Raw genomic sequence first — 15,080 nt, 5'->3', positions numbered from 1 at the left:
GAAATTGGGCCTCTGTCTCTTTAAGAAGCTCTTGCTCTTTCTGAATCTTTTCCTCCAGGAAGTCATCCCTACATGGCTCCTCTATTAACCCTTTAATGTTTTTACCAGCTTTGGTCTGAGAAGTAGCTCCTATTGTGAGCTCAGCAGATGTTTGCTAATTCTGCTAGCTAGTCTGTAGGAGTTGAGAGGAGGAGCTGCGCCTTGGAGACGGGCGTTTAGGCAACCCCTGGTTACCATGGAGATTAAAAGGATTTCTCAAATATGAAAACTACAGCAAGACTGTAGTGAATAACATGATGGAAAAATCAGAAAAGTAGATTTTTCTTGATACTGGCCCTTTAAATCCGCCACAGTGAAGTCTTCCATAAAACGGCTCTGACCACCTGGAGCCAATCTACCTGCTTCAGGGTGCAAGAGCGCCACCTTTCTGCAGACAGCCTCCTCCATGAACGATGGTTTCCATTTTCCATCCAGGAGTTTTTGAATATTTCATGATCTTTCGTGAAGAATCACAAAAAACCGTACAGAATTCCTCAGAGAATGATCATTTCTGCTGTCTGGGTGCATTTCTTCATGAAACATGGCAACAAATCCTGATCAATCACACAACACTTTGCACAGAGCTCTGCCAAAATAGTTCCACAATTTTCATCACACAACTGTGAGAGACAACTTTAGCAATTTAGGTGAAAAATATAGAAGCCTTTAGGCCTTCTGTCTCCCACCACCTTCTCTAGGTCAAAGGTCATCCTGGGACAGAGCTTCCTCTCAGCTGCTGCTCCAACAGGCATAACAGAGCACACCACACTTTCCAGATCATGTATAAAACAAACTGATCAGTTTTCCTTCCACTGTATTGTCTTGAGCTTCTTCCAGTTGGTTTGTCACACATTAATGGAAAAGATTTAACTCTGTGACTTTAAAGTCAATAAATATGAAATATTTAAAACAGATCTGAACAAACAAAGCCTTCTGTTGGGAAAAGTCTCAATATAAATGAACTGAATTGAGATTTTCTGGTAGTTTTGGTTCATCTACAGAATCATTGCTAAATTCATCATCAGGTGTTTTAATCTGACTGATAGTGAATGTTCATTCAGATTATGTTCCTGTAGATTAACGCTGCTTCGTTACTGCAGGAGCAGCTGATAAAATAAAATACCGGCTTCAGTAAGTTATCCATATAAATGTAAAATTTAATCTGGAAATTCAGAAACAACTTATTACATCGGTTTTATCATCTAAATAAAATAAAAATGCAAATTTTGAATTATCTTCAGTTGTTTTTCCAGATAAAAACCTGTAAATGTAACTTTTTCAAAGACGGGATTAAACGTTTCAAATTAAAGGTCGACTTTCTTGAATTTCCATTGATAAAAATAAAATACTGTAGATTTGTTGCTTAATGTCTGAAGCAGTGATGTGTTGATTTAAAATGTTGATTCATGTTCCTGGCCCAAGTAGACCTGTTCCTGGCTTTGTTGTGGCCAGTCACATTTACCAAACAGCACCACTTTTCTCATTGGGACGAACAAAGAAAACAACAATAAGTGAGTTAAGAGAGTAATATTTTCATTTCAGGTTGTATTACGATGTGTTATCGCGGGGCAATTTCAGGTTAGGTGGTCCGTGAGTGTTTATTAAATGGGTTAAGTGGTCCTTGGCCTGAAAAATTTGAGAAACACTGCGCTGGAGGAACGTGATTGGCGTTTTGACTAAAGTCAAAAGGGTTGGAGTCCCAGTTGACGGCGTCTCAACTAAAGTTCTACAGCTTTTTATTTCTCTTTCTCACTGTTTACGTTTTAATTATGTTTTTTAAATCTCTTTCTCTTTCTCACATGCTGTTTTTATTTTAATTATGTAAAGCACTTTGAAATGCCTTGCTGCTGAAATGTGCTATGCAAATAAAATTTGATTGATTTGATTGACTGATTAGGCGTGACGAGTTATATATGTGTGACGTCACTATGGCTTCATTGTGGTTTCGACCTTTCAGACTCACTAGGTGGCGCTGTGGTACTTCAGGACAAAATCTCATTTCAGGAAATGAACATTAACAGATTAGATCTCGTAATGTCTGGATTTTTTTATTGGCCCAGATAGATGAAATGGATTAAATCAACCGGTTTCATGCGTGTAACAAATAATTCACTAGGCTATTCAAAAATAGATAATACATTTTAAAATTTCTGAAGAAGTTCTTTGCATATCAAAGGCTTCCCATGAGGCTGGAGGGTTTTATTTTAAGACGCGTCCCAGAATATTAATAGAAAACGTCTTTATAATCTATTTTTGCTCCTGACACTGTGTCCACTTCGTGATTCTCTTAACATGCAATCGCCTGTGCAAAAATAATCGTCCTTTTCAGATTTCTATTGGTTAGAGTCAACTCCACAATATAAAAAAATAAACTATAAAAATATGTATTAATTAATCTAAATGACCTGATTTTGTTGTAGTATAATAATATTTGAGTATCTGTAATAATTTTCCAAATTAATTTTGGTATATTTGGCATGTACTGAATAACAACCAGCAAAAATAGAGTTATGAAAACCTAAAGAAACTACAACTCAAGCATGTCTTCATCTGAATACCAAACGTGATGTACAGCAGTCATAGTAATAATTATGTTTTGATGTTTTCTTCTCCAAAGCTGTTCCAGGCAGCCTGAAGACTGAACATCTTTTATTTAGAAATGGAGAAACTTCCATTAGTATTCAAAATGATGGTCCTGTGCACAGAAACAGGGTTTAAGACCTTTTTCTTTCAGGCTGGATTCTGAAAACAGTCACTTTGAAGCATTAGACACTCTGGATGAATCACTCTTTCAGGCTGCTTAAGGATGTAAACATCATCATGACTTCTTTTTAGCGTGTTTTCAGCTCTGAAAATAACAAATAGGTTTCTCAAGTAGGCTGATGTTTGAGACTGGATGTTGACTGTGTAGCATCTCTACAAAGAATATTGTTGCAAAAGTTCTGCAGTTCATTTTAATTCAGCTTTATGAATCTTTATGGACCTAAAATGTGTTGCCATATTTGTTTTAGAGAGGTTTTTGCTTCTCCACCCTTCCAAGCACGTTATACGTGTTAGTCTTTTCTTATCATCCTGTCATGAACTCTAATGTTCATACATGTTTCTGAGGGCTGCAGATTATGAGATGCATCTCTTGGGTTTTTGCAATTTTTGTGAACAAAAAAATAATGTGTCTTGGTGTTAAATTCCACTTCCTGGAAGATTAGCAACCAGATGTTTTCCACTTGTAACCAGTGGTTCTCTATAAACCAGTGGATGTCATGTAGCCTCAAAAAAAACCCTCCCAAGTTGCAGATGTGCAACAATTTTTTTTCTATGTTAAAATATTATGAATGAGGACACAAGTAGAGTCCTCATTTACGGATAGTGGAAGAAGGCGGACAGGTAAACACCTTTAATAAAGGTCTATAAATGCACAAAAAGAGGCTGCATGAAGAAGAAAAACTCCAAATTTAAACAACAAAATCCAACTGTTGTTGAGTCTGAGAGATAAAACTGCTGCTAGAAAATGGAGAGACCCAAATAAACACCAGGGAAACTAATAAATGAGAGGAAAAGAGAAAAAGAACATGATACTCATTGCTAAGTAACTAGAAATACAAAACAAATCTTACCAAGTATTTTTGGTGTATTTTCTAGTCCAAATATCTTAGTGAACTTTAAATAAAACAAAACTAGCTCACAAGAAACAATTCAGTAAGAAATATGAGCTTTAAGTCAATAAAACCTTCATATTAATGAAAAAGTACTAGTTCCACTGGTAGATTATTGCACTTATAACCATTTGAAAAATGTCTTGCTATATGTGACATAATCTGCCAATGGAACTAAAATCACTGTTAAGGAATTTTGACTTAAAACATGTACATATCTTTCTGAAAAGTTACTTGTAAGTTAGTTATGTATTAATTCAAGTGTATAATGTCACAAATAAGCAAAGCTTTGCCCATTACCTAGCAACCCAAGCTGAACTCCAGCAGCTGGTTTTACCACTGTATACCAGGTGCAATGGCTGCTGGAAAAGACAAGTGTTTTGTAGTTGACTTACCCTCCAGACACCACTTGCTGCATTCTTGTTGGTTGTGCAGGAGGCTCTACTAATTATTTTCAAAGATGTACGTTTGTATAATTGCGTATTGTTTCTGCAGCCATTTTCACGTGCGAGTGTAAACGTTGAGTTGTGGGGGCGTGGCCAGCAGCAGCTTATTTGAATTTAAAGCCAGAAATCCTAAAACAGCTCATTCTAGAAGGAACTCAGAACAGACTAAAATCTCATTGTCTAAGAATGATTTTGAGTAAAAAATGTAATAAATGCTTTATTTTTTAACAGCCCATATTAACCTGTTTATGGTCAACTTTAAGTTAGCCTCTTCAGACTATGGAGTGTCAGCTAATTTATGTCTGCAAGGGACACAACAGCAACAAGCCTGATAAAATTAGCTTTAATTAGTTCTGTTTAAATTTATAAGCCAATGTCTGCAGTGGTAAAACTTGTAGCTGCCTCCCCTGTTCTGCCAGCACTAACATGGCACCTTTGATAGTTGAGGCACAATTGATTTTTAGAACAAGGACTGAACCAGTGAGGATGTAATGGTGAGTGGATGAGAGAGGGAGGGAGAAATGAAAAGAGGAGGGAGAGAGATGAGGACGAGTAGAAGCATCAGTGGAGGAGGACAGAGCGGACCTGAACGCTGCCACCGTCTCTGAGCGACCGCTGCTTCGTCCAACTCATGGTGAGCTGGATGTTACTAACTACTGTGATTAGGTTGATCATGTATTTATCTTTATATTTAAAATGATATATTTTTAATGCTAGTTTTAGGTAATTATATAATTCCTCTGGATTTAATACAGGTTTTGTGTTTTATTGTTTCTTTTTGCCTGAATTTTGTATGTATTTGGTATAATTAACACCCTTTAGTGGTGATTTGAGTTTAGATTAAGAAATGTAAGCTACAGAAAAAGCAATTAAGCTTCACCTCAATGCAGATCTGAGTGACATTTCACCATAAATGTCATCTGAAAGCACTCTGCAAATAAATAGAACAGAATATACTAGACGTTATTGATCCCCAGGAGAAATTGGTTGAAAAAAGTAAATAAATGTGGTTTTGTAAGTAATTAGATATGAGTAAATATAAGATAAATTAATAAAGTAAAAATAATAACAAGCATGCATAAGAAATTAGTTAATCTATATACGAGTCCAGATAAAATTTAGATTTAAAGACACTCAGAGTTGGGGATTCTACAGTCTGATGGCAGGAATCATTTCTTATTTCAGATAAATCCAATTTACATCCAGATATTTACTGTGTTTAGCTAAAATCCAACTCATTGCAGTTTAATCCAATCAGATTCAGGATCCAGTGGATGATTAATGCCAGTGACTTTGCATAGATCTCCTCATCGTTTTGTAAAACACATCGTGGTCCCATTCAATGTTCTGCTTCACTCGCCTCCTGTTTCTGCTCAGTTTTAATGCAATAGAGACACATCAGGCTTTGGGGAGGATCTGCTGTCAACAAGCAGTGGCGTCTCCATCACCGCAGCGACAAACACAATTTTAAAGCACTTCACACTTACATTCATTCATTCATTCATTCATTCAGCATCACACTTTAACACGTCTACTTACACCAGAAACGAGGATGATTGGGAGGAAACAGAAAAAATACTTTTCTGACTAGACGTTGTATTTTAGTTTGGTAACATAAACTAAAATACTGAAGTTGTAGAAAAAGCGTTTATAATTTAGGGTGAAATACCAGCAGCTGTGGTTGCCAGAAATTTACCGTATAAATACAAACGTATACAATAAATTTTACTGCATGAAAATTATCAAATTGATTTTACACAGTAAAATGATCAGTTTTACCAAAATACAATCAGTTTATACAAGAAAGTGATCATATTTTATGCAATAAAACCGATCATTGTATATGATAAAAAGATAAATTTTATACAACAATCAATTTAATTGTATAAAAGCACTAAAATAATTGCAGCCCTATAAGAAACTGTTATTTACTCTGATTTTATACATATGATGTAAAAATAAGGTATTTGGGCCTGGTTACTTTATTTTGGCATTGTTACACACAGAGCTAAATTTGACCTTCACTAAAAATAATGTATTTGAACATGTCAGCTTGTAAATATTTCCAAGACAACTGAAGAAATGTTAAGAGTGGTAATTGCTGTTTTTTCCTCTATTGATAGTAGACAACATGTTTATATCATGATTCTAGTGTATCTCTATTTAACCCTTCCACTTGGTTTTCTGTGTTGAGGCTCCTCGCCTTTGAATCACCCCTGCTGGACTGAAAAACAAAGATGGAGAACAACACCACCGTTTTCCAGGACGTCGCTCGGCTTGTGAATCTGACTGCGATGCCTCTGAACTCTGTCGAGGAACAAGTCATAACCATACTGTTGACGACGCTCATTTGTGGCGTCGGGATCGCGGGGAACGTCATGGTCGTGCTCGTCGTCCTGCGCACCAAACACATGGTGACGCCAACGAACTGCTACCTGGTCAGCCTGGCCGTCGCTGATCTTATTGTGCTGCTGGCTGCAGGCCTGCCCAACATCTCCGATGTGGTGGCTTTCTGGATTTACGGCTACACAGGGTGCCTGTGCATAACGTACCTTCAGTATCTGGGCATCAACGTGTCGTCCTGCTCCATCACGGCATTCACCATTGAACGCTACATCGCAATCTGTCACTCCATAAAGGCCCAGTTCATATGCACAGTCTCCAGAGCCAAAAGGATCATAGCTGGGATCTGGATCTTCACTTCCCTCTACTGCACCATGTGGTTCTTCTTGGCAGACACTAAGGAAACCGTTTACACCAACGGGGTGGTTGTTACGTGCGCCTACCGCGTCTCCAGGAGCTTCTACATGCCCATCTACTTCCTGGACTTCACTCTTTTTTATGTGGTCCCCCTGATTGTAGCCACTGTGCTGTACGGGCTCATCGCAAGGATTTTGTTCATGAGTCCTCTGCCTTCACATCTGAGTGACCGAGCAGGAGGAGGGTCGGTTCATCAGGGCCACTCCCACAGCACCAACAAGCCCAACAAGGGAGCCATTACTGCAAGGAAGCAGGTGCTGCAATTGTTTTATGACGTTTTGTTTTAGATAAAATTTTGTAACCAGTTAAAAAAATGCACATGTTGCATGTTGGGTCTCAGCTGCATCTAAAAAAGCCCAAGCACTTAAAACAAAAACACCCAGTAATTTTTAGGCAATAAAGTTATTTTTTGTGTCTGGAAAATTAGCTGTTTCAGAAACCTCCCAATAATCAAGTTATAATCGATGGACACTGCGCTGCTACCTAGCAACCCCAGCGAAGCCCAGCCCATCACCTAGCAACCCAAGCAGAGCTCCAGCACCTTTGGTCAGCTGGTTTTACAACTGTATGTGCTTTACAATGGCTGCTGGAAAAGATGAGTGTTCTGTTGTTGACTTACCATTCAGAAATCATTTGCTGCATTTTTGTTTGTGGTGCAGAAGGCTCTACTATTGCTTTTCAAAGATGTACTGTAGTATAACTATACGCATCTGTTTGCAGGCATTTTCATGTGTGAATGTAAGCATACATTTGGGGGCGTAGACATCAGCAGTTTATTTAGATGTAAAGTGACAAGATGCTCTAAAACAGCTCAATGGGAGAACTAAAATCTCAGTATCCTAACCCATAGACCACCCTAACCTGTTTACCGAAGCATATTAGGTCACCTTTAAGATAAACACCTCCAGGGTGTTTTCACACCTGATGGTCTGGTAGACTTGACTTGATTGGAGACCAAAATTGAAACTTTTGTTACATTTTCAGCTGCTTCAGTTCACTTTCACACTGCACTGTCATGGGAACCAAACCCTTTGAGAAACCATTTTCCCTCCTCGCCTGTGGTGGCGCTTTATTCTATGAGCTACTGACAACATGTCTCTGAAAATCTAAGCAAAATTTAATATTTATTTGCAGAAAATGTCAAATAGTCAAATGACAAAAAAGATGCAGGGCTTTCAGACCTCAAATAATGCAAAGAATACAAGTTCATACTCATTCAGAAACAACAAAACTAATGTTTTTACTCAGGAAGAGTTCAGAAATCAGTATTTGGTGGAATAACCAGGAGGTTTTCAATGGGGTTCAGTGCAGAGGCCTCTTTATTTTTTCCAGTCACCTGAATTTTCCCTTTGAGGGGTTAATAAAGTCTGTTTCTTTTCTAACAACCAAGCTTTAGGATTTCTTCAATCACCTTATAGGAAAGCTGGATCTTCCCCAACATTTTATAAAGTAATGACAGCTGCGTAAATAAATGATTTCCGTAATTTTCCCTCAACAGATAACGAAGATGCTGGCCGTTGTGGTGATCCTCTTCGCGTTGCTGTGGATGCCTTACAGGACGCTGGTGGTGGTCAACTCCTTCATCGACCCTCCGTACCACGACACCTGGTTCCTCCTCTTCTGCCGGATGTGCATCTACACCAACAGCGCCATCAACCCCATCGTCTACAACCTCATGTCTCAGAAGTTTCGCGTCGCGTTTAAAAAGCTGTGCAGGTGCAGCTGCCATGGCGGGGAGGCCGAGTACAACGTGCCGATTTACTACAGCGTGATGAAGAGCTCGTCCGGTGGGAGCAACGAACCGGTCACAGAGCAGGAGGAGCTCAGCGGTCAAACGTCCAGCAGGTTCAACGTAACGGAGGATGATGCCAGCGCGCTCAGTGCATGAAACGTTGTTCAAAAGGTTTCCAGTTATTTCTATGGGTAAAAAGATGTGTGGATATTCTTGATGAATTCTGTAGTGCTTATGTGTGGATTTGTATATTTTGCATTTCTCAGCAGTGTATTTATTTTAATATTCCCGTTTGTACTGTAAATATGAAACACGACAAGCTTCGGTGTTTGTAAAGTCACACAGTAAAAATTAACAGCAATATTTATGTTTATCTGGCCTGTCTTAGAGAAAGAATTTAAATTTTTTAAAGTTTTCACCATGTTATGCATAAATTTATAAATATCAGAGCAGAGTTCCAGACTAAATATTTAATGCACAAGCTAAATATTTAGTTTGCAAATTAAATATTTCGCCTTCAAATTAAATATTTAGTTGGGACTCTAAGTATATAGTTTACATATTTTTAAACTTCTGAACTAAATATTTAAGTCTGAGCTTAATGAGGGGTTTTAGGAAATATGACTCAGCCACTTTCATCCTAGAGTTTTAATTGTTGACATAAACTTCCATTTGAATCATTCTGATCCCTTCTTTGGAGAATAAATCATTAAAAAAAAGCCCCTGACTTGCTAAATTTGCAGAGTCGTGTTGCTGCTGGTAGTTTTCTTGCTAATTAACAGCTAAAGTATCATTATATTCAACCCAACAGTTATAAAGTTACATTTTCTGACAGCCTTATTCAATGTTTTTTAAAAGAAATGTCACCTTTTTTATTTCACATCAAGTCCCATTTACTATCACCAAATTATAATCCTCTGTAAGTGAGTTTAGGAATACTTTAAGAACTTAAGATTATAGCAACTCTTTATTAACAACATTATGATTAATAACACCCACGGCTTCAGCTCTACAAAATGAATACACAGCAAAACGGATGTGAGAGTGCTCCAACTGGCTTATTTTGATAAATGAGGCCACAACAAGAGCCTGAGTCTGAGGGGAATTGGATTTTGGCACCAGACAGGCTTATTAATTAGCAGATCGAACATGTAGCCTGTTTCAAAGTTTTTAAGTTACGTGTATTAGTTTTTCAATGTTTATCATTGGTTATGTGGTTTAGTTTCTCCAATATATATATTTTCTCTGTTGGCTTTTAGCTCCCAGATTGTCTTGATTAATGACATTTAAAAAAATGCATTTTCTATATTTTTGATCATTTGGCTTGTTTGGCCATATTCGATTTAAATCAATATTTGTTTTTTGGGGGTTTTTTTGCCTTATTTTAAATCAGTTGGTTAGTTATTGTTTCTCTAGGTTATATCATGTTTGTTTATCTAGTTATTCTTCATCTCTTAGTTTTAAGTTCTGCCTGTTCCCCAGTTTTGCTCCTCTGTGCCATTTCTCTCTCTCTCTCCCTCAGCCTGCCTTCTGCTCTCTCCCCACAGCTGCACCCTGTTTTCTAATTAGCATTCATCCCATGTCTAGCAATCAATTTAACTCCCTTACTGGATTCTCCTGTTGGTTCATGTTTCTCCTTGTTTCATGGTTTGTTGATCATCCTGTTTGCCTTCTCGCATTTTTGTAAATTCTGCATTTGCTTCTCAATTCTTACTTAAGATGTGCAATGCCTCAGAAAGCGTCTGCATCCGTGTCCAAATTCAGCCAACATCAAATCTTGATGATTCTTTAGTTAAATCCTCCGTAGGCCTGAACGATTAATCCGATTAATTGTGATTAAATAATTGTCAACTAATTCAGTAATATATCAATTGTTAATTGGAGTATGCAGACTTTAAAAAATTGGTCGATTGTTGAAATGAAAGAACACTCTTAGGTAAGTAAATAAGCAAACATGTACAAAAAATACATACATTTTGTATTTAAGGTTAAAATGATTGAATTATTAAAACATCTAAAACTCCTCAAATGGCAGCTTTAACTCCACCTGTAAAAAATCTCGTATTAAACACCTTTTGCTCTCAACTACTAAGTGATTAATTGAAAATTGATCAACAGATCAGCCCTACACACTTTATTGATAATACAGTAAGTCAAGCAGAAAGGCTTGAGCTTTTCACAATTTGATGTTAGAGGTATTTGTTTTTGCTGCAGACGTGTCTTATTCTACAAACGGTCAAGCATACCATATGTTGTTGCATTTTATGAAATAACATTTTCACTTGTCTACTTGCAATGACATGACTAAACTTGGACTACAAAATTGCTGTAAGAGGAAAAAAAAGTCACAAAACTGATTAACTGGAAGTCGTGATTTTGTTCAGCTGTTCCAGAGTAAATGCAGTGAGGTCATAGAAAAGAAGACATCATAGGCAAAAAACTGAAAATATAAAGACATACAGGGAGAGAATAAATAAAAAAATAAACTCCTAGACATTCAAAGTACACAAAAACATATTAAAAGACTAAAAAAAGTGAATTTTGCATGATATTCCCCCTTTAATCCAATGCATCTCTTTTAAAACTCCTTATTGTTCTAAAATCTAATTTTACAAGTAACATATATTTGCTGACAGTTATATTTAGAAACTGTGAGGCTGAAATAATTAGCATTAGAAGAAGACAGGATGTCAGCAGAAAATATTGCATAACTGGATCTCTTTTGAAAGCAGACGACACAATGAGTCGTTCCTACGCCAGAATGAATAATTTATTCACAGCATCTGTCAAGAGCTCTCGTCATTAACACAAATATTCAAAGAGCAACTAGAGTTGATTGTTGCACAGCAGTAAAGAGGGTCGTCTTTGTTTTTTATCCATTTATCCTGTGGGGTACAAACCGACCAGGTTCAGATCTGGAAGCTCCTTCAGTAAAAGGACAAAATGCAGATCAGATCTTATTACAACATAAGTTTCTAAGAAATCAGACACATTATTCCTGTAAAATATTTAAGAACTCGCTTTGTTTTGTTGCTTGTTAGACTGTCATATTTTTGTGTATTTAGTGTACACAAATATTTGTTAGCTTTCATTTTATAATCTTGTAAAAAAAAAATTAGACTTGTAAAAATGGCTCCTTTTCTGCTGCTGAAAACTTAAATTTCATGATCATCTGGAGCTTTCTAGGGTTGGGGTCAAATGTCACTGGCTTTTGGCCCGTTTATAATTTAATCCAGTGGAAATGAACATGATGCCGCCACCACCGTGTTTCATTGCGTCGATTTGTGCCAAACGTTCATTTAAAATTAAAGACCCAAAGTTTAGGTTTAGTTTAATCAGACCATCATTGATTCGGCCACCAAATTCAAAGAGATTTTATGGAAGCTGGATGGTATTATTTTGGAAATGTCATATTTTCCGGACTATATAGCGCACCTCAATATAAGCCGCATCTACAAAGTTGTTTTAAAAAAAAAAAAACTGGAAACGTACATATATAAGCCGCACCGGGGTATAAGCCGCTGATATCTCCGCCGCTCTCGGTTTTTCACAATGACGCAGCGGAGGGATAAGGACGCAGCCCTCCGTCTCCAACGCTGAACCACGGACTCATTCACTCCGAGTTTTATTTGCAGCGGCTCCATGTCCCTCCTGTACTTTCAGATCGATACTCCTCAACTTAAAAGCTGCATCATTTGAACTTCTTCCTGTGGCTTCCATGATGAGGGGGCTTGAAAACATTTCTCCGTCGTGCCTGCTGCTAGCATGTGCTTTTTCTAAATGAAAATTAGCACTTTCTTCTTTGATTTCCAATTTTGACTTCCAATAATTCACTTCCTGCTAAAGCGTGAACATATGAGATTCTGAGAGTTTTGTCACAGTCAGTACTTTGCAGGAACATTCTGCTTTTCCCTGAAGGCTGCAAATATTTGAAGTTAATGTGATGAGAGTCCATGTGGGAGAGTTGCTGGTTTTACAGCTGAATCACATCGGGTACATTTTTACATCACAAAACCTCCAGGTTTTATAGGGTTGAATGGACTTTAAAGATCCACTGCAAATATATAACTACAGGAAACCAATCTGAGTAGACGCCTGGTGTTCCTTCACACTAACGGCAAACATTTCTGTATGGATTAGTGGCTGCAGCAGTTTTGTACTTTGAACTCAGTAAACCTCTGATGTATAAAAACAGACATTTTGTCAGTTCTTACGCCCAGTTCTCATTGATAATCTTGGATGGGTTTTTAAGGTTAATCTCCTTGTTTGCACACAAACTATGTGTGTTTCTGCTGATTTTATGGAACATAACTGACTGGTTCTTAAAAACTGGTGTGTTGTTTTTATTTTAAATATAAAACAGATTTTACTTTGAAGGATCTAACAGAAAATACTTTAACTTTCTCTTTATTTTCAGGAGGTACAGAATCAATATGACTTCACTATTACAGGCGTTGGAGACAATCTGGTGACAGACGGTTCATTTCATTTAGAAATGAGAGAGTCTGTTCTGATCAATAGTCCCCGCTCAGCAATCACATGTGACTTTCTGTGAATTGATTAACTTTATCTTTTAATATTTCAGGAAGCAACAGAGCTTTTAGCAAACTAGAACGATCATTTATTTAGATTTATATTGCAGTATGTAGCATGTTAAAAACGCTCATTTTGTTGCTGTTCGACTGAAAAATTACAAATTTGACTCGTCCACCAGCAGGAGTATGCGGCCAAATCAAAAGTAGCTTTTGCATGGCTAAGATGAAATGAAACAAGCTCTCCACCTTCTCTTCCACAAAGCACTTTTGTTGGTTTTTATTCAACTACTCAAATGTTAAAAGCATGCTTTCCTTTCATCTGCAAATTCAGAAGATGGAAAAGCATATTTGATTGATGGAAGCATAAAAGGCTTGTTCTTTCTTTGGTACGTTTCTCACAAGTGGAGCCTAATTCAAGCAGGCAGCTCAAAACCTGAGCCAACCTTAGTGCCGCTCATCTGATCTAAATATTCAGTATATCAGCGTCTGTCATTATTAATGTCCACTTTTCTTTTTCAGAAAAATCTGCAGATTTTTCTTTAAATGCTCTGCTCTGGGTCTGCTCATATACAGCCACAGGAGGCAGGAGTGGCTTAGATCACATCAATAATATGTTATTTTTAATGCATCTTACTGAGATTTTGTGCGATAGACGAACACAAAGACATGCAGAAGTTCATGTTTTTCTCCTTCTGGGTCAGAAACCCCTTTGTTACACTTTCAAAGTTTTGTTCCTCAGAGCTTCGCGGCTCTACAGAATGATATTTTTGGCCTTTCTTTCCAAAATAACTCAAGTTTAGTTTGTGAACATAACTTGCTACTGGTTTTCAATTAGATTAAGGACTGGGCTTTGACTAGGCCATTAGAACCATTTAACCCTTCCATGCATCGCAGTCACTGCAGAGGACAGCTATCTAAAAGCAATTTTCTTGTGCTGCTCATGGACACAGACCGCTGAAGTGGACACTAGTGCATCATACAATACACTGCCAACTACTGGCCATCCACTGCAAGTGCAAGAAATGTTTTGTTAAATCGAAAAGCAACTCAAGAATATCCAGTCCCTCCTTTTACTCTTGCAGGTTAAAAAAAATGATTGTGACATCAAGTAACACTACGGATGTATTTTCCAAATAATAATTTTGTATTTGGAGAAAATTACAACTGATCACCTTAAAAAAATCCTAAAAATATGTTTTCCCACCAGTTTTTTATGCCTTTAAGAAAAATAAATCCTGACATAAAAGATCATAATTCATGCATGAAAGGGCTACGTGTCGATACGATAGATGAGTAGATAAAAATATATACTTAATGGCAGCTTATACAGGATTTTGGTGGATTTAGCATTAATTTTATATGAGGAACGGAGGAGTAAAGTGACCGGCAGGGGGCAACAAAGAGACACAAATCTAAAAAGCTCAGATATTCAGAGCCGCTTCGAAAACATTTGTGGCCTTCAAACTCACCGCTTTTCTACACAAATGCATATTTTAATTGTTGCTTTATATTGTTTTTTCCATGTCTAATTTATAAATATATTTTATTGTAGGCTGCTTTCACACTATGAAAAATGTAACTCACTTCTCTGAATTATGGCAAAGGATCTTTTTTAAATCCAAAACTCCTCACTTTTTTTTGGGACTTCTAAGGTTGTCTCTGAGTGCCAACAGCAGCAGCTATAATTGTCACTGTGGTATTTTAAACTACATTATATCTTTAGCTTGTTTTACTGCTTGCAGCTGCAGCGCAAAAATGTCTGTTTTTAGCAGCTGTAAAATCAAGTCTGACAGTTTTAATTTTAGCTTTTTATCTAACTGAGGTTAGCTGGTGGACATGGTGTTGAGTGTGAATGGCACTTTGAGCAAACTGCATTAATGTCTCTACATATGCTTGGTGTGCAACTCCTGCTGTG

The 15,080-nt window shown here is 37.3% G+C and overlaps 1 protein-coding gene across 1 annotated transcript; it reads left to right on the top strand.

The window, feature by feature from the left end:
- Nucleotides 1-6,349: 6,349 nt before the first annotated feature.
- LOC106916907 (thyrotropin-releasing hormone receptor-like) lies at nucleotides 6,350-8,856 on the top strand. The gene is made up of 2 exons (XM_014985520.2): nucleotides 6,350-7,152; nucleotides 8,397-8,856. Exons 1-2 carry the CDS (start codon nucleotides 6,376-6,378, stop codon nucleotides 8,784-8,786), a joined length of 1,167 nt encoding a protein of 388 aa, XP_014841006.2. The 5' UTR covers nucleotides 6,350-6,375; the 3' UTR covers nucleotides 8,787-8,856.
- The last annotated feature ends 6,224 nt before the right edge of the window (nucleotides 8,857-15,080 follow it).

Source organism: Poecilia mexicana, unplaced genomic scaffold (assembly GCF_051168715.1).
Source record: "Poecilia mexicana isolate PSO_F unplaced genomic scaffold, ASM5116871v1 scaffold_7, whole genome shotgun sequence".
Classification (NCBI taxonomy): Eukaryota; Metazoa; Chordata; class Actinopteri; order Cyprinodontiformes; family Poeciliidae; genus Poecilia; species Poecilia mexicana.
This window is presented reverse-complemented; position numbering and strand designations above follow the sequence as displayed.

Coding starts and splice junctions, on each gene's coding strand:
- LOC106916907 (XM_014985520.2), top strand. CDS start 6,376: ATGGAGAACAACACCACCGTTTTCCAGGACGTCGCTCGGCTTGTGAAT. Junction 7,153..8,396: donor CCATTACTGCAAGGAAGCAG/GTGCTGCAATTG, acceptor TTCCCTCAACAG/ATAACGAAGATGCTGGCCGT.